Source organism: Bos grunniens, chromosome 13 (assembly GCF_055505025.1).
Source record: "Bos grunniens cultivar Pamir isolate PY7600 chromosome 13, Bosgru_T2T1.0, whole genome shotgun sequence".
NCBI classification, from domain to species: domain Eukaryota; kingdom Metazoa; phylum Chordata; class Mammalia; order Artiodactyla; family Bovidae; genus Bos; species Bos grunniens.
The window spans coordinates 51,269,602-51,287,681 of record NC_141177.1 but is presented as its reverse complement, the minus strand read 5'-3'; the positions used below and the strand labels follow the sequence as shown (position 1 = coordinate 51,287,681).

At 39.0% G+C, this 18,080-nt stretch overlaps 1 protein-coding gene across 1 annotated transcript in view; it reads left to right on the top strand.

Moving 5' to 3' along the window:
- The window catches only part of MRC1 (mannose receptor C-type 1), a 114,217-nt gene that overhangs the window by 14,300 nt on the left and 81,837 nt on the right, over positions 1-18,080 (top strand). The window contains exons 2-5 of the mRNA XM_086334153.1: positions 277-678; positions 4,986-5,159; positions 10,591-10,755; positions 17,311-17,424. Of these exons, the coding sequence (XP_086190279.1) occupies positions 277-678; positions 4,986-5,159; positions 10,591-10,755; positions 17,311-17,424 (855 nt within the window). The remainder of the gene's footprint in view (positions 1-276; positions 679-4,985; positions 5,160-10,590; positions 10,756-17,310; positions 17,425-18,080) is intronic.

Below are 18,080 nucleotides of genomic sequence, written 5' to 3'. Positions count from 1 at the left end.
GAAAAATTGAGAACTTATTTTTCTTTAACTTTTTATTTTATAACTAATAAACACTGTTGTGATAGTTTCAGGTGGACAGCAAAAGGACTCAGCCACACATATACATGTATCCATTCTCTCCCAACCCCCACCCCCAGGCTGCCATATAACATTGAGCAGAGTTCCCTGTGCTATATAGTAGGTCCTTGTTATCTATTTAACATTAAGAACTTTTGAACTAAAATATTGCCTTTATCCTATGTATCCACTTAAACACCCTTTCTCTTTTTTTAACAGACACTAGGCCATTTTTAATATACAATGAAGATCACAAGCGTTGCGTGGAAGCATTAAGTCCCAGTGCAGTCCAAACTGCAGTTTGCGACCCGAACAATGAAGCTCAGAAATTCCGATGGGTGTCTGAATCCCAGATCATGAGCGTTGCACTGAAATTATGCTTAGGGGTACCATCAAAAACTGATTGGGTTCCTGTCACTCTGTATGCCTGTGACTCTAGGAGTGAATTTCAGAAATGGGAGTGCAAAAATGACACGCTCTTAGGAATCAAGGGAGAAGATTTATTTTTTAACTATGGCAACAGACAAGAAAAGAACATTATGCTTTACAAGGGATCGGGTTTATGGAGCAGATGGAAGATTTATGGAACCACTGATGATCTGTGCTCTAGAGGCTATGAAGGTAAGAAGCTTGGAATTTTTTTTCTTTTGTCTTTCTGTCCATTTTTTCTCATCCTCTTATTTGAGAACTAATTCAAGAAAATAAGCATATTCTTGTTCAGTCTGTACTAGAAACATTGATTGCTTTTGAATTTGGAATGATTGTGTGTTCTGTGAGTGAATAAATGCAGTTAAAAAGTCCTGAGTGATACTTAGCTATTTGTGATTAATGGGAAGACATTTCTTTTAACTTTTGCTAAAATTTTTCCTAACAACTATTATTGTTTTTGGAAATTACTTTTCACTGTCATCTTTAGTTCAGAGTTCTGGATTTAATACTGTGTGATTGTCATGATAAATGAATTTAACCAAATGTTTCTTTTCCTTTGGTTTAAGTCATCTCTAAACAAATGATCTATGGAAACACATTTTTTAATAACTCAGATTGCATAAAACCTTGACATTGACAGTTTGGGTTTCTAAATGTTTCTAATTTATTTGTTACCTTTTGGGTATTTAGAAACATTATATAATAATCAGAAAATTAGCAAAGCTGAGGCATTGGCTTGTAAATTAACCTTTAGCATGTTTAGTCTGCTATTTTAGAAAGTGATAGCACCAGTGGACAGAAAATGACTTTATATGTAGTTGGTTCCTTTAGCTCTTCAAGGTGAAATAAAATCAGAGTATCTAGTCTTCTCTTGCTGCTGCTAAGTCACATCAGTCATGTCCGACTCTGTGCGACCCCAAGGACTGCAGCCTACCAGGCTCCTCTGTCCATGGGATTTTCCAGGCAAGAGTACTGGAGTGGGTCGCCAGTACTAGGCCAAATTTCATTTTCTGGCAGCTGCACAGAAAAAAATAAAAAAAGAACTTGAAGTCCTTTACAAAGGCCTCTTGAGTCAGACGATGATGTAGCCACATTCTAGGATGGGTCATTTGGTTATTGTATAGTGCTATCTAGAACATCCTCAAGGTCAGAGAAAGAGTTTGCCTTTTGGGACAAGAGATTAACCTGTTTCCAAAGTTACTATGTTACTGAGGCTGCAAAGTTTGGTTGAACTTGTCTGATGGCAGCTATGCAGAGCATCAGAGTTCAGCTCTTTGCAAGATGATGATTTATCAGCTTTCCATTTTCCTTCTATGTTCTATAAAGAGAAAAACAAAGTAGGAATTAAAGAAGAGTGAGGAGGAGGGCTCAGAAAAAAGTTGTCCTGAGGTCTTTTTCGAAAATAATGTAGATTTAGAAATTATGTGAGAGACAACCAAAGTAGCATTGCATTTCAAGAGAAAGTTGAGGGAAAGTTGTAGGGCAGGACAAAGGTGAACGCAACGTTGACCGAGTCAAATTCCACAGATAGGACAATACTTCTAATTGAGGAATTCAACACAAGGAAGTTTGGTGCTAAAAGATGGGAATTCTCATTTTATTTTAAAAGATATCACTGAAGTTCTACAATCCCCTTCCCACTCCCTGCCCACACTTTCTGATATTCTGTTTGCTTTCAGAAAAATATGCATAGGATTTAAGACAGTGGTTCTCAAATTTTAACGTGATTAAGAAACATCTGGAGAACTTATTAAAAATACAGATCCCAAGATTTCAAATTTCAAGATTTCAAATCCCAGATCACTAGATTTCAAATGAGCATACTGGGGGAAGGGCCTAGGGATCTGTTGAATGATTTTTATGAACACCTGGGTGGTTGGATGCAAATAGTCCCTTGACCACATACTCCCTAACTCTCTCCCAGTACTTAAGGTATTCCTGCTAGATGATCTAGCCTTTCAGAGAGATCTTGGAATCCATTCTTTGGAATATATGTTAGAAGTAAAGACAAGGCAGAGAGGATGTATGGAGATTCTTTGTCTCTCTAAAAAAGATTTGGGGAGGAATACTCTCTGAGACCAAAGATTTAATTTTGAGTAATAGAATTAGATTTTGTAGATTTGAAAGCATCTGAGGATTGTCTGGAAGAGTGGACCACAAGAGGAAGAAGCAATGAGTGCTGTGTCATGAGTTGTTCTTGAAGTTGGCCTCATCAGTGCTTTGTTTAATCAATCAAGTTAGGGACTAGTGGACGACACTGTGCTTCTACTGCAGGGAGTGTGGGTTCAATCCCTGGTCAGGGAACTGAGATCAGCATGCCCTGTGGTGTGGCCAAAATTGTTAACAAAATAAATAAATACATTGAATTAGTCCTTAAAAAGCCATTTTTGATTGGCATTTATAAGTTGAGCTCTAAAAATTCCTTGGCTGCTTTAATAAGCAGTGAGACTAGTCCTAGGTAGTCTTTATCAGGTTTGCTGCTGCTGCTGCTGCTAAGTTGCTTCAGTCATGTCCGACTCTGTGCGACTCCATAGACGGCAGCCCACCAGGCTCCCCCGTCCATGGGATTCTCCAGGCAAGAACACTGGAGTGGGTTGCCATTTCCTTCTCCAATGCATGAAAGTGAAAAGTGAAAGTGAAGTCGCTCAGTCGTGTCCGACTCTTTGCGACCGGTAAGAGTACTGGAGTAGGGTGCCATTGCCTTCTCCATTATCAGGTTTACTTCATACAAAAGAACAATGGCATAATTATTACAAATTCAACATATTTTTATACAATCTGTGATTTGGAAAAATAGTCCTGTAACTTAGTGGAACCAAATTTAGAATCACATTTTAAGCTTATTAACAGCTAGGTGGCTCAGACGGTAAGACGTCTGCCTACAATGCAGGAGACCAAGATCCAATCCCTGGGTCGGGAAGATCCCCTGGAGAAGGAAATGGCAACCCACTCCAGTACTCTTGCCTGGAGAATCCCATGGATGGAGGAGCCTGGTGGGCTACAGTCCATGGGGTCACAAAGAGTTGGACACGACTGAATGACTTCACTTTCACTTTTCAATTGGGAAAAAAGTAATTTTGAGGGAATTGAAAATAAACCTAGCTTTTAAGGTAGACTGGATAAGTATGAATAAAGGAAAAGGAAAAGAGGTAAGTAAGGAAAAGAGGGAAATAAGTAAGTCATTTATTTTTGTCATGCTCTTTATGTACATTGGGATTCCCTGATAGCTCAGTTGGTAAAGAATCTGCCTGCAATGCAGGAGATCCTGGTTCAATTCCTGGGTTGGGAAGATCTGCTGGAGAAGGGATAGGCTACCCACTCCAGTATTCTTGGGCTTCCCTTGTGGTTCAGCTGGTGAAGAATTCGCCTGCAACATGGGAGACCTGGCTTCGATCCCTGGGTTGGGAAGATCCCCTGGAGAAGGGGAAGGCTACCCACTCCATATTCTGGCCTGGAGAATTCCATGGACTGTGTAGTCCATGGGGTCACAAACAGTTGGACACGACTGAGTGGCTTTCACTTCACTTTACTTATGTACATTAGGTGCCATGCTATGTGCTTTACAACTGTTATATTATCTAAATAACTTTCAAGATGTCTTTAAAGAATTTTTTAAAGTCATAGATCTATGAAACAATTAGGAAAAAAGTATTCTTATCTAGAAAAAATTCTGAATATCAACTAGTCACAAGCGACTAAATATTTCAGTATAGAAATTATCTCCCAGAGATAATCTGAACGTACTGGAGAATTTAGCTACATGGGTGGTTTGGTTCTTAATGGAGATGTGACCTTCTCTAATCCTTTTGGCTTAAGCCAAACCATAATCCACAATGGTTCTATATTTGTTTCAACTTCCTTTTCTAAGTAAACCTAGAGCTTCTCATTTTGATCTGTTTGGACTCTTTTTTTTTTTTTTTTTTTTGAAAAAGACAGATATTGATGACAGATAGTATCTAATGGTTTTGAGTGCTTTTTTCCATGATGTGAATCAGAGATTTATATGAGAATTCCTACCCTTTCTTGGCCATTGTTGAGGAACTCAAGTGGAGTGTGTCTTGGTAGGAGTGGTTGGAGGGGACTGAAGTTTTGACTGTGTGTTTGGGTTCCATGGTTATAAGGTTATTTTTCAATCTAGAGATTCAATAATTCTCCAACTTCAACCAAGAGGAAGGATAGCCTTTTCTTTATTTGGAGGAAAGGCAGAAGTCAAAGTTGGCAGTAGAGCTGACTACTTTTGGCTTGCGAGAGCAAAGAGGAAAACCTATTGCCAAAGACAGCGGAACAGAAGCGGTACTAGAGTTGTTCCTGAGGACACACTGCTGTATGAGCAAAAGACAGGGGTCGAGAGGGAATGGAAATACAGGGGAATTCCCTGTGTGGGGCATGAGGTGTCATCAGAAGAGTAAGACCGGTTCTTGCAGTAACCTTCTGATTGGGAAGTCAGTGTTCAGGAAATTCACATCATTTCTAAGTGCAAGTCGGTGTGTCTCTTCTAGCCATGTACACACTCCTGGGCAATGCCAACGGGGCAACCTGTGCGTTTCCATTCAAGTTTGAAAACAAGTGGTACGGGGAGTGCACAAAGGCTGGACGATCCGACGGCTGGCTGTGGTGTGGAACTACTACGGATTATGACACGGATAGGCTCTTTGGATATTGTCCATTGAAGTGTAAGTAACTTTAAGACAATTTTGGCATATTTAATATGGCAACCTAGTGATAAAACCTTGTGTATTTTTTTCCTTTTTTCCTTTATGTGATTTCTCATTTATTATCTCAGATCATACACCAGCACAACCCTGTACAGATGTCACTGTCCCCATTTTCTCATGGAGAGAGCGATCTGTATTGGTTAAAGACCACAACTCACATCTTCTGACTCTTATCCCTGGGTTGCATCAAATGACCCCTTTATTTTCACTAAATACTTCTTCTCTTCACATTCCACTGTTACTGTCAGTTATTTTCTAAGACTTTAAGGCAAATTATATGGTATATGATATAGTATATACTTAATACCAGAGGTGGTCATCCCGTTTTCCAACCCCCCCAATGGTTTACCTTTACTAAACTATAGATCAAAAATAAAATTTAAGCAATGCTACAGCATGAAGTTTGATAGAGAGAGAGATGTGAGGGATGCCTGAATTTTGTGTCAGTGTAATGAAAAGGGTTCCTTACTGTGAAAATGATAGTAATGCTACTCTTCTTAAATTCAGTTTAAAAAGAGTTATCATTTAATTTAACATAGTTTCAATGGAAGTGAGTTATGTCTATGCTTGAAGGGGTTCTAAAATGAAAATATTAGTCTTATTGGAATGATGCAAAATAACTTATTTTGTTATATTGATAGGAGGGGCCATCAAAATGCTTGGTGTCCTTTCCATGCTCAAGAATCTGTTAAGAAGCAGGGCAGCGGGAGTTCCCTGGTAGTCCAATGGTTAAGACTCTATGCTTTCACTGCAGGGGGCATGGGGTTCTGTTCTTGGTTGGGGAACTAAGATTCCACATATGACACCATTCAGCCAAAAAACAAAAAAAGAAAGCAGGGTAGCAGATTTTGGGTGGGATGGAGGAGGGCATTTGTGTTGGAAGGCAGAGAGAGGGGTGAAAAATGCAGAGAAACAAGAGTTCTTTGCTTCCCTTTCCATTATACCTCTTGCTGCCAGCTGCTCTCATCCTTTCCTTCCCCCTGAACTTCTTACTCTTGCTAATTCAGATTCTATGGAATCAGAGCTCCTGTTTTCTGCTCTCCTGCCAAGGGCTGGGTGCCGGGGCAGAGCCTCAGAGGCAGTCTGGGGTGTTGTGAGACCATCTGCATGGCAAGAGTGTTGCTTACCACTAAACTTTCAGGACTACACATCCACCTACCATCACAGTATTCCAAGGATTATTGTGGGAAAAAAAAAAAAAAAAAACAGTCCAGTTTACAAAAGTATCTTAGTTTGTAAAGCCAAAATTCAAGAGTCGTGTTTATTTACCTCTTTTTTGATTTTTAATTCCTAAAAATCACACTAAAAATTAATTTGATTTCTCAGCCCCTTAGATTATTGCAATTCCCCTCTGGGTACAGTCCCTCTCTTCTGGTTGAGCACACACAAAACCTCACAGTCTTCCTGTGTTCATAGTGGAACCACTCTCCCATTCTTGGGTGAGGTAAATTCATTTCTCTTTTATGATAACCTTTATTTATTTAATTTTTTTTAAAAGATATTTTTACATGGACCATTTTTTAAAAGTCTTTATTGAATTTGTTACAATATTGCTTCTGTTTTACATTTTGATTTTTTTTTTGGCTACAAAGCATGTGGGATCTTAGCTTCCCTATCAGAGATTGAACCCACACTCCCTGCATTGGAAGACAAATATTTTAACCACTGTATTCCCAAGGAACTCCCCTATAACTAAAGGTTTGATTCCCATGAAAGTTGATTGATGTCTGATCTCTGTATTAGAAGATTTGCTGTCTGAAAACTAAATTTAACCTTTTTCCTCCCATAAGATAAAGCAGTATTTGTTTTCCAGTTATGGAGGAGCATCTTTGTCCTGGACTTTGCGGGAATAGTATTTTCTAAATCTGTTACCATGTAGTGTCTTGGGGCTACAGATCTCATGGGTCCAGCTCAACATCTTACACTTCCACGGTGTTGACAGATGTGTTGTTGGTTGCATGTATGATTTAATGAATCATTAAGTGGAAGACAAATGGTGAGCCAGTAATCATTAAAAAAAAAAACACACAAAAAGTGAAAACTCACCACCCTGGCTAGACGTGCATTGGAGGGATAAACTGAGTATCTTCTAGAATAAATTTTTAGTCTCATTGATTCCAATTTATGTCTTAAAGCAAACTGTATATTTTTTTCCAGTTAACTATAAAAGAGAAATTACTGTAGAAATTTAAAACACTTTTGACTTCAGCATGCATTATGATTTTAAAGAACCTTTTATACAATTTATGCCTTTCGTAAAGAGTTTTGCAGTTTCCCAAACTATTTCATCGTCCTTGCTTTGTGTTTCTTTCAAAAGAGCATTTTATTTTATGTTGGCTGTCAACTAGCAGATTCAATCCAGGAAGATGAGGTCCCAGCTATTGACCTAGTGACATTTTGTATATGCTCTTCATTGTCCTTTTTATTGTTTATGGTAATGTTTTCCTTCTATTTAGACATTTATTTTCAAGTATCAGGGCAACAGGAAAAGGAAAAGCCCCCTTTCTCTCAGTTCCTCATAGCTTGCAATTTTAGCTCTCAGTATCTGTTGTGCTGGTTTACTGTGGGAATTTGTACAATTTGGGGAGATAGAGGGTCAGCAAACCTATGCATTCATTGAGAAATAAGTTTTAGTTCTTTGATTTAAAGTGAAAAATATTCTTTCTTTAAATGAAGAGAAAAGTCTTGTATTTTTTCTTTGTTCATTTATATCCCTTTTCTTCATTCCTAGATGAGAAATCATCCCCCCCTTTTTTTTTATTTTTCTTTTTTATTTTTTTTTAAATTTTATTTTATTTTTAAACTTTAAATAATTGTATTAGTTTTGCCAAATATCGAAATGAATCTGCCACAGGTATACATGTGTTCCCCATCCTGAACCCTCCTCCCTCCTCCCTCCCCATACCATCCCTCTGGGTCGTCCCAGTGCACTAGCCCCAAGCATCCAGTATCGTGCATCGAACCTGGACTGGCAACTCGTTTCTTACATGATATTTTACATGTTTCAATGTCATTCTCCCAAATCTTCCCACCCTCTCCCTCTCCCACAGAGTCCATAAGACTGTTCTATACATCAGTGTCTCTTTTGCTGTCTCGTACACTGGGTTATTGTTACCATCTTTCTAAATTCCATATATATGCGTTAGTATACTGTATTTATGTTTTTCCTTCTGGCTTACTTCACTTATATTTCACACTTTCTACCACAATACAAGCCAAACTTCCAAGTTTCTAAAAATATTTATTTAAAATAGCTTCCTCTTCAAATAAACCTCAAATCAGTCTTGTTTGAATCATCTCACTTACATGGAGAAAATTCCAATTACACATTAAACTAGTAAGATCTCAAATTACATTAAGTTAAATTTAACATTACTAACTCAAATGTATTTTTATATAAAAATATAATGATTTTATAGTTAAAACATCTTAGAAATGTCTCTGCTGTTGCCCAGATGAACTGTTGACATATTTATCTTCCTCTTTAGTGTTTCATGGACCTTAAATTTCATATCATACTGTGTGGTAAGTGTAAGAAAAAGGTCACTTCCTTGTCAGATACAAAGAATTGCAATTATATGCATATATAAAGTGTAGTCTATATGTGTATATAGAGAGTAAGCTATATGCATATATAGTGTAGACTGTATGCGATATATGATGTTGGCTATATGCATATGAATGGAGAAGGCAATGGCACCGCACTCCAGTACTCTTGCCTGGAAAATCCCATGGATGGGGGAGCCTGGTGGGCTGCATTCCATGGGGTCGCTGAGGGTCACACACGACTGAGCGACTTTACTTTCACTTTTCACTTTCCACTTTCCTGCATTGGACAAGGAAATGGCAACCCACTCCAGTGTTCTTGCCTGGAGAATCCCAGGGATGGGGGAGCCTGGTGGGCTGCCATCTATGGGGTTGCACAGAGTCAGACACGACTGAAGTGACTTAGCAGCAGCATATGCATATGCATATGAATACTATAGGCTCTATACACATGGCCAACTGTCCAGTTTCTTAGCAAATTGAATACTTCTCAGAAAATCTGAGAAGTAACATAATTTTTCTCTCTTCCTTACAAATAAATGAAAGGGTTATGACTTCACATGACTTGTAAGTAGAATTTTATATTACTTAAAAGACGAAAGAAAAGTTTTTATAACACAAAGCACAGAAAGATATTTCAATTGTTGACTCATTTCCCAATCATCTTATATGCAAAATGCTATCAGTAATGCTTATTCATCTATATTATTGGCCTTTCATAGAATATTGCCAAGTTTATAGAACATATTGGGAAGTGTAAAGTAGCAAAGGAAAAAAATAAGGTAAAAATTTAAAAATTATTTTACTCTGAAGGAAAAAAAACTAATGATAAGCTATTACTGAGAGGTACCAACATGTAATATTCTGCTTTCCTTGTAGCTCAGTTGGTAAAGAATCTGCCGGTAATGCAGGAGACCGGGTTCAATTCCTGGGTCAGGAATATCCCCTGGAGAAGGAAATGTCAACCCACTCCAGTGTTCTTGCCTGGAGAATCCCATGGACAGAGGAGCCTAGTGGGCTACAGTCCATGGGGTCTCAAGAGTTGGACACAACTTAGGGACTAAACCACCACAATGTGTAATATATTCTAGAGATTAGAAAATGAGACTCCAGAAGCTATTGCTTTAATTAAAGATCAAATCACGAGTGAGTGACAGAGCCTGGAGGCCAGTTCTGCTCAGTCTGTGAAATCCGTGGCCTTTGCCTGTAATGCCTGTGTCTTTGGTCTAAAAAGACCAAACTAGAAAGTGCAGGTGACATATACATTGACACAAGAAGACATATTTATTTTCTCTTCTCTTTCTTGTTTTTCTAGATTAAGGAAGTTGGGTTGTTATCTCTATTCTTTTTTTTTTTTTTTTTTTTAAAGAACCACACATTTGTTTGGCTACACCGCATCTTAGTTGAGGCATGCCGGATCTAGTTCCCTGACCAGGGGTTGAACCTGACCGAGTTCAAGTCCCTTGCTCTGAAAGTGAGTCCCTTAGCCACCAGATCACCAGGGAAGTCCCTGTTACTACTGTTCTTAATCTTTGTATTTGCCTCACTTCTCAACTCATCTGATCTCTAGCATCCTAATGGAAAAACAGACAAATATCTTTCCTTTCTTTCTTAAAGCACATGAAAGAAATGCAATGCGGTGGATCTTTGGAAAATTCCCCATCTTCATTTCAGGAGTCAAGACAATTTCATAGTCACTTTAAACCTAAGTAAAAGAAAGAATAAAAGGAAAAGAAATACAATGTTTTAGGCATTAGTACTACCAAGATTGTTTAAAAAATATTGTTCCCTGAAAATCCTTTCCCTGGGTAATGTAATCAATTCCTTTTGGCTTCTTTTGCAGTTGAAGGCAGTGAAAGCTTATGGACTAAGGATCCATTGACCAGCATTTACTATCAGATAAATTCCAAAGCTGCTTTAACTTGGCACCAGGCGAGGAAGAGCTGCCAACAACAGGATGCCGAACTCTTGAGCATCACAGAGATACATGAGCAGACATACCTGACAGGTAATGATGTGAAATGAAAACAAAGTTGTGAGGTCATGATTGTTGTCTTTCTATGTGTGCATGCATGCTCAGTTGCTCAGTTGTGTCCAACTCTTTGCGACCCCATGGACTGCCAGACTCCTCTGTCCTTGGAATTTTCCAGGCAAGAATACTGGAGTGGGTTGCAGTTTAACTTAAAAGCAGATAGCACAAATAATTATAGATATCATGATCGAGTCAGTCCTAAACAGATGGTGCAGGAGGCATGACAAATGTGAAACCTGTAAAAGACACCTGAAGTGACAAATAGGTTTTGTCTCATGACCCAACTTTTTAAAATCTGTTTATTTTTTAATTGAAGGATAATTGCTTTACATAATTTTGTTGCTCTCTGTCAAACCTCGACATGAATCAGCCATAGGTGTACATATGTCCCCTCCCTCTTGAACGTAGCCAACTTTCTTCTATTAGTTGTGACAGTGTCTGGAACCTGTGCTGAGAAGGATTCTGAGGATTAATCTGGGCTCAGAGTAGAAGATGCCACGATCAATTAGCAATGTTTTAGACACAAGACATGGGTGCCAGACAGGTCAGGTATTCTAGGTGTAGCCTCAAGTCAGTGGTTTTCCATTAGCATTGAAGAATTTACTCCCACCACAAACAGGGACAAGAGCTGGTTTTTTTTTTTTTTGACCTCCTAGCTCTCAAATTCCCAGACTACTGGTTTTCAGGTCTTACTGTTTCTACAATTTTTTTTTTTTTAAGCATTGGTTTATATGTGAAAATGAAAAGAATTAGTGTTTGCTTGAGATGAGAAGTTCTGTTTTAACTTCTGTAATCCACACTCGGGGAACAGAGAGATCAGGACCAGAAATAAGTATGAGATTAAGAGCATCCCCCATTTCCTGCTCTAGAGTCTCTCCTCCCATTCACCTTGACCCTGCTTCTAGCTTAATCTATCTCTGTTCTGGTCACCACCATGTTGAAAAAACCCTTAGTGGCTTCTCGTTTCTTATCAAATAATTAACAACACATCTTTGCCTGACTTCCAAGGGCTGTCACCTGTCCACTGAGAGCTGCTCCCCATTGTGCTTTTCACAGTCTTGACAAAAGAAAAGTTTTGGGTTTCTCATCTAATGTCTCATACTTTCTCACCTCCACATCTGTTTCCATGGCATTTTTTTGTATCTGGGATTCCCCACATGTTATCCAGTTGAAAGGCAATCTTCTCCCTTTCTGTCTGCATTTCTCTTATTTGTCTACCAGTTTTATAAAAGTTACTTATATATGTTCTACTTCCCCTAATATTCATTTGTTTTAAATTCATTCATCATTCTACAAGGTGGTATCTGTGCATGGGGCACTGTTCTAGGTCTTAGGGACATAATGACACCAAAGCCAGTCATATCCTGTCCACGTGGAGCTTAAAGTTCAATGGGGAAAACACATAAACAAGAAAACAAACAAATAAATACAAATTATCATTAAATGCCACAGAGAGAGCAAACTGAATGCTGTGTAGAAAAAGGATTGGAGGGGCAGACGGCTGAAAGTGAGGGATGTCTTGTGACTAGGTATGTCCCCACCCCCAGAGAGATTCACAGCAGAACCTTCCAAGGAAGACAGTATTGAAGAATATTTGCTAACTGACAAATGAGGATGCAACACAAGAAAAGCAATTATTTAGAAATTCAGCCTCACATTTGGACCAGTGGTCAGTTTATGGCAAGAAGACAATGGTTCTTAAGTGTGAAGTTGCTTATCCATCACTAGGGAACTTTGTTAAAGTGAAGCTGCCTGGGTGCACACCCCCAGAGAATGTAGATTAGTAGGTGTAATGTGGGAGCCCAGGAATCTGCATATGATCAGTTTTCCAGGTGATTCTGGGGCAAGTGGATGAGGACCACACTTGGTAAAACACTATATTCAGTACCCGCTGTGTCAAAAACGCCTACTGATTCCATCTGCCTGGACAGCAGGCAGCAGAGCTCAGAGGTGTAGGGCACAGACTTAGGAGCCTGACTGCCTGAGCCCCTGATCTGTGAAGCTGGGGGATCTTGGGGGTAATACCTGAGGCTTTTATGCTGCAGTGATATCATCTGTTAAGGGAGAAAGTGTGTGTTACCTGGTATGGGGGACAGAGTTGTCCCCAGCCTTACCTCATTATCTAGGACTTTGCTTTCTCCAACTCTTTTTGGATGATATCTCCATCAAGTGAAACACATTTCTCCTATAAGTTACTATTTTTAAACTGAATTTCAAGATGCTGGTTGCATCCTATTTTAGGTAGAAAAAAATGTAACATGCGTTATATTTTAGTACAACTTTGTGAAATATACAAGGCATTATTAGGAAAGATTTTTCTGCTTCTTGCCCATTTCTGAGGACTAAATCATGAAAACTGGCTCCACTGTAATGAAAGCTTTATTGCAATAGTTAGGCACCAAGTACAACTTTGACAACACCAAGTATAACATTTTTCCTAGTAGTGTAACTGCAGCCGCCATTTTCTTTCCGGCGTTAGTAAGGAAACTGAAGACAGAAAAGCGCTGTGACCTCACCGGGGTGTTGTCCTGGTCTGTGTTGGTCTTTGGGGCCTTTGTATGTAGTGTTGGGACAAAGTACAGAGGGATTAATGTTTATAACCATGTATCAAGATAAGGAGAAGAGGAAAACAGACAGAGATAGATGAAATTTATGTAAATGATGAAGGAAGAGAAATGATGAGCTGACAATCCTGGTGTGATGTGTGCTGGCTTGCATGGGTGAGAGAAAACTCTATCAGTTGAAATGGTTTCACTTGGCTTTTTTTTTTTTTAATGGGTCTGTTTGTGTGTTGTGTTATCTTGACTCTTCTGAGTTTTGCTTGTTTTCTGGCTTTCCAGAAGCGAAGGGACAGAGCACAGGTTACTTTTGGACTCTCTTTCCAGCTGCCTAGAGCAAAGGGGCCACGTGGGCAGGACAGCATCACTGCCCCAGCCCTCCGCTCACTTCCACATTTCTGGCTCCAGCTCTGCTATCAGGCGCTGGCTGCAGGAAATGCTTCCCTAATCAGCAAGGGCTATTATTGTGTCCTCAGGGGAGCAAACAAGCCCAAAGAGATTTCGAGGCAGAGTTCACCTCAGATACTTAGCTGAATCTCACCCAAGCCTCTGGAATTTCAGTCAGCAAATTTGAATTGAAATCCGGGTAAGAATGACTTCTCCAATGAGATGTGTAGCATTTCCTGCCTTTTCTTTTTTTTTCTTTTTTTTTAGTCATACTGCACAGCATCTTAGTTCCCTGACAAAAGATCAAACCCATGCCTCTGCATTGGAAGCACGGAATCTTAACCTTTGTACCACCAGGGAAGTCCCTCCTGCTTTTCCTTAAGTTAGAAATACCAAGCATGAGGGGACAAAAGGAGTCTGAGGGAGAATTTAAAAATTAATACAGACTTTTATTTTTCTGGAAAGAAGGTATTCATGACATTTGGAATTTATTGGCATAAATTGGCGAAGACTCTAGAAAATGAAGGTGTGAGTAGGAGATTGTCATTCATTCCATTCTGGGAAGTAGATCACTAAAATTTTTTAAAAGCCACAAATACAATAGTTATACTTTTAAAATAAAATATGATTTATTTTATGTGAGAATTTTTAAGAGTAAATTTCATTTGACACAAAGGTATAAGCCTCTTTAATGACTCTGAGATCAAATCAGCTATTATTTATTAAACAGCTTTTGTGTGTCAGACACAGCTTTATTTCTAAAGCTGATGCTAAAACTGGTAAATAAGAATTACTGTCTTCACTTTATAGACAAAGTAACAGAAGGGGGGATGAGTTAAGAATTTTGCCTTATCCCAGATGTTCAGAAAATAACTGAATTGGAATTCAGCTCTGTCTTTCCATTACACTCTGCCCAGGTCTCACTCACAAAATAAGCAAAGATCTGATGGTCCCCAATGCATGAAGGAGAATTCTTAATTTAGATGTCAACAGCCCCTTGTTCTAGAAAATTCATTCTAGTAAACTGGCAATCTGATTTCACATTATCTGCTGAAGGCAATGGCACCCCACTCCAGTACTCTTGCCTGGAAAATCCCATGGATGGAGGAGCCTGGTAGGCTGCAGTCCATGGGGTCACTAAGAGTCGGACATGACTGAGCGACTTCCCTTTCACTTTTCACTTTCATGCATTGGAGAAGGACATGGCAACCCACTCCAGTGTTCTTGCCTGGAGAATCCCAGGGATGGGGGAGCCTGGTGGGCTGCCATCTATGGGGTCGCACAGAATCGGACAGGACTGAAGCAACTTAGCAGCAGCAGCAGCAGCTGGGTTAATGGCTTCTGCCCAGCAGCCAATTCTTACATCACCCATCGTCACTTCATTGTCTCTTCTACTTCTGCCCTCAAAAATGTTGGGACACTCAATTAAATCTTCAGTTCTTGAAACTGATTTATAACTATGCATGTGCACAAATAGGATTTGCAGAACTGAAATAAGATACAGGAAGTGAAATTGGCTTGTTTACTCTGATTGTTTTTGCCAGTTTCCTATGGTGGTAGCTGGAGAACACATTGGACCACAGTATAGAAAAGAAAAATATGGTGTAATATTGGACATTACTATGTCTTATAACTAAGTTTAAAAGTAGGTATTAACCATTTCAGACAATGCATGCATAATAATTAAACATTAAAAAGTTTAGCATGTGGAATTGATGCTTTGTGTATTAATACTAAAAACATTTGGTAATCTTTTTTATGAAATTACAAACACATTAGAGAAAAAATTGTGGAAGATACTCATCAGGTTTAAGTGACATATTTAATACAGAGTTTGAAATTTGTCAGTTGCACTTTTTGTCAACTCTAATTCAGCGTGGAGTGGTGGTTGTAGTTGCTAAGTCATGTCTGACTCTTTGCAATCCCATGGACTGCAGCCTGACAGTCTCCTCTGTCCATGGGATTATCCAAACAAGAACACTGGAGTGGGTTGCTGTTTCCTTCTCCAGGGGATCTTCCCGACTCAGGGATCGAACCCAAGTCTCCTGCATTGGCAGATGCATTCTTTACCATTGAGCCACTTCAGTTCAGTTCAGTTTAGTCACTCAGTTGTGTCTGACTCTTTGCAACCCCATGAATCACAGCATGCCAGGCCTCCCTGTACATCACCAACTCCTGGAGTTCATTCAAACTCATGTCCATCAAGTCCATGATGCCATCCATCCATCTCATCCTCTGTCGTCCCCTTTTCCTCCTGCCCCCAATCCCTCCCAGCATCAGAGTCTTTTCCAATGAGTCAACGCTTCGCATGAGGTGGCCAAAGTACTGGAGTTTCAGCTTTAGCATCATTCCTTCCAAAGAACTCCCAGGGCTGATCTCCTTCAGAATGGACTGGTTGGATCTCCTTGCAGTCCAAGGGATTCTCAAGAGAGTCTTCTCCAACACCACAGTTCAAAAGCATCAATTCCTCGGTGTTCAGATTTCTTCACAGTCCAACTCTCACATGCATACATGACCACTGGAAAAACCATAGCCTTGACTAGACGGACCTTTGTTGGCAAAGTAATGTCTCTGCTTTTCAATATGCTATCATTAACTCTTTAATCAACTAAAAAGAATATATAGAGAACAACAGATCTAATTTTTTTTAAGTTATAAGTAATAAAAGGTTAGAGTTTTTTAACATAGGAGGGCTGAGGTCCATGTTGCTTCTGTTTTGTTCTTTATTCCATCTCAAGCCAAGCACAGACTTTGAAACATTGTAATTAGGATTTATTAACTGCCTAAATGGGCTTCCCAGTGGCTCAATGGTAAAGAATCTGCCTGCAATGCAGGAGACGCAGGAGACCCAGGTTTGGTACCGGGATTGGGAAGATCCCCTGGAGGAGGGCATGGCAACTCACTCCAGTATCTTGCCTAGAGAATCCCATGGACAGAGGAGTCTACAGTCCATGGGGTCACAAGAGTCGGACAGGACTGAAGCAAGTAAGCACGTACGGGCAACTACCTAAATAAAACATTGTTTGTAGGAGAACAAGCACATAGTGTTTAGATTTTAATCATCATCTTCATGAGGAAAAAATTGATTTTTAAAAATATCAATAAAAGATTCTGAGAGTAAGTTCTGAAATATGAGGGCAGGGTAACAAGAGTGATGGATTGAAATGTGTATTCAACTTCTCATGATAGGAAATGGTGACTTTTATACAAAATCAATCTTATTTTTTCTCTAAAATGTACTAAACATGTTTTGGTTTGAAGATAGTCTGAGAGAGTCTTCTCCAAATTAAAAGCATGTTCACATGATCCTGTAATAGTCATCAACATGATGGGGGCTGAGGCCTGGTCATATCTGAGTTAGACTCCCAACAAGGACATTCCTTGCTTATCTATGTTCTTAACTTAGATGTTACCAGTGGAGGTAACAGTTGTACTTGCTTTTAGGTTGTTAGGCTACTCAGAGGAGATTTGCAAGACATGATTTTCATGACTTCTCTCTAATACATTTTGATTCAAGTACTTAATTCTGAATTTTATTTCACCATCTTTTCTGAGTGACAGTTTTTGTTTTGCTTCTGTCTTATAGGTTTAACCAATTCTCTGACTTCAGGACTCTGGATTGGACTAAACAGTCTAAATTTCAACAGTGGATGGCAGTGGAGTGGGGGCAGTCCGTTCCGATATTTGAACTGGTTACCAGGTAGGATTAAGCGTGTCTGATTTAATCGGTGGGATTAAGCTGGTTGAATTCATATACATTTAATTTATCTTGGTACCTTGGAGATCTCCATCAGCTCACGTGTAGATCACGAAGGGCATAATTGGGAGACTTCATCAAATGCAGTCCATTTCTTACCTTGCTTAGAAACCTGCCAGCTAGATTCGAATACACTAAAATTATAAGGATATTCCAGCTTTCTGGGGAAAGGACTTGTCTGGAAGGATTATTGCACAAATCAATACAGGACTCAAAAGTATATATTCTCAGAGTATCCTTGATGCTCTAGGTATTATATTCAAATATTTTATTTTATATTTATGAGATATTTATATAATATATAATGCTACATATTATATTCAAAGATTTTATGCATATTTGTTTACATCTACACACACTATGAATTTAAGAAATTTAAATTATTTTGGGCTGGAGAATTTCTCATTATCTTGAGCCATGAGATATTTGCCATATTTCTGTCATCGTGATCATGATCTGAAAGTCTACACTAACACCATTTTCTCCTGTTTTTAATTAAATAGAGTTGGATTAAAAATAATTCCAGCCACAGGTTGTAATATTCCGTACTAGCATTATCATTCATGAACAATTTTGTTAACAATTTGTGGTTTAGTTGT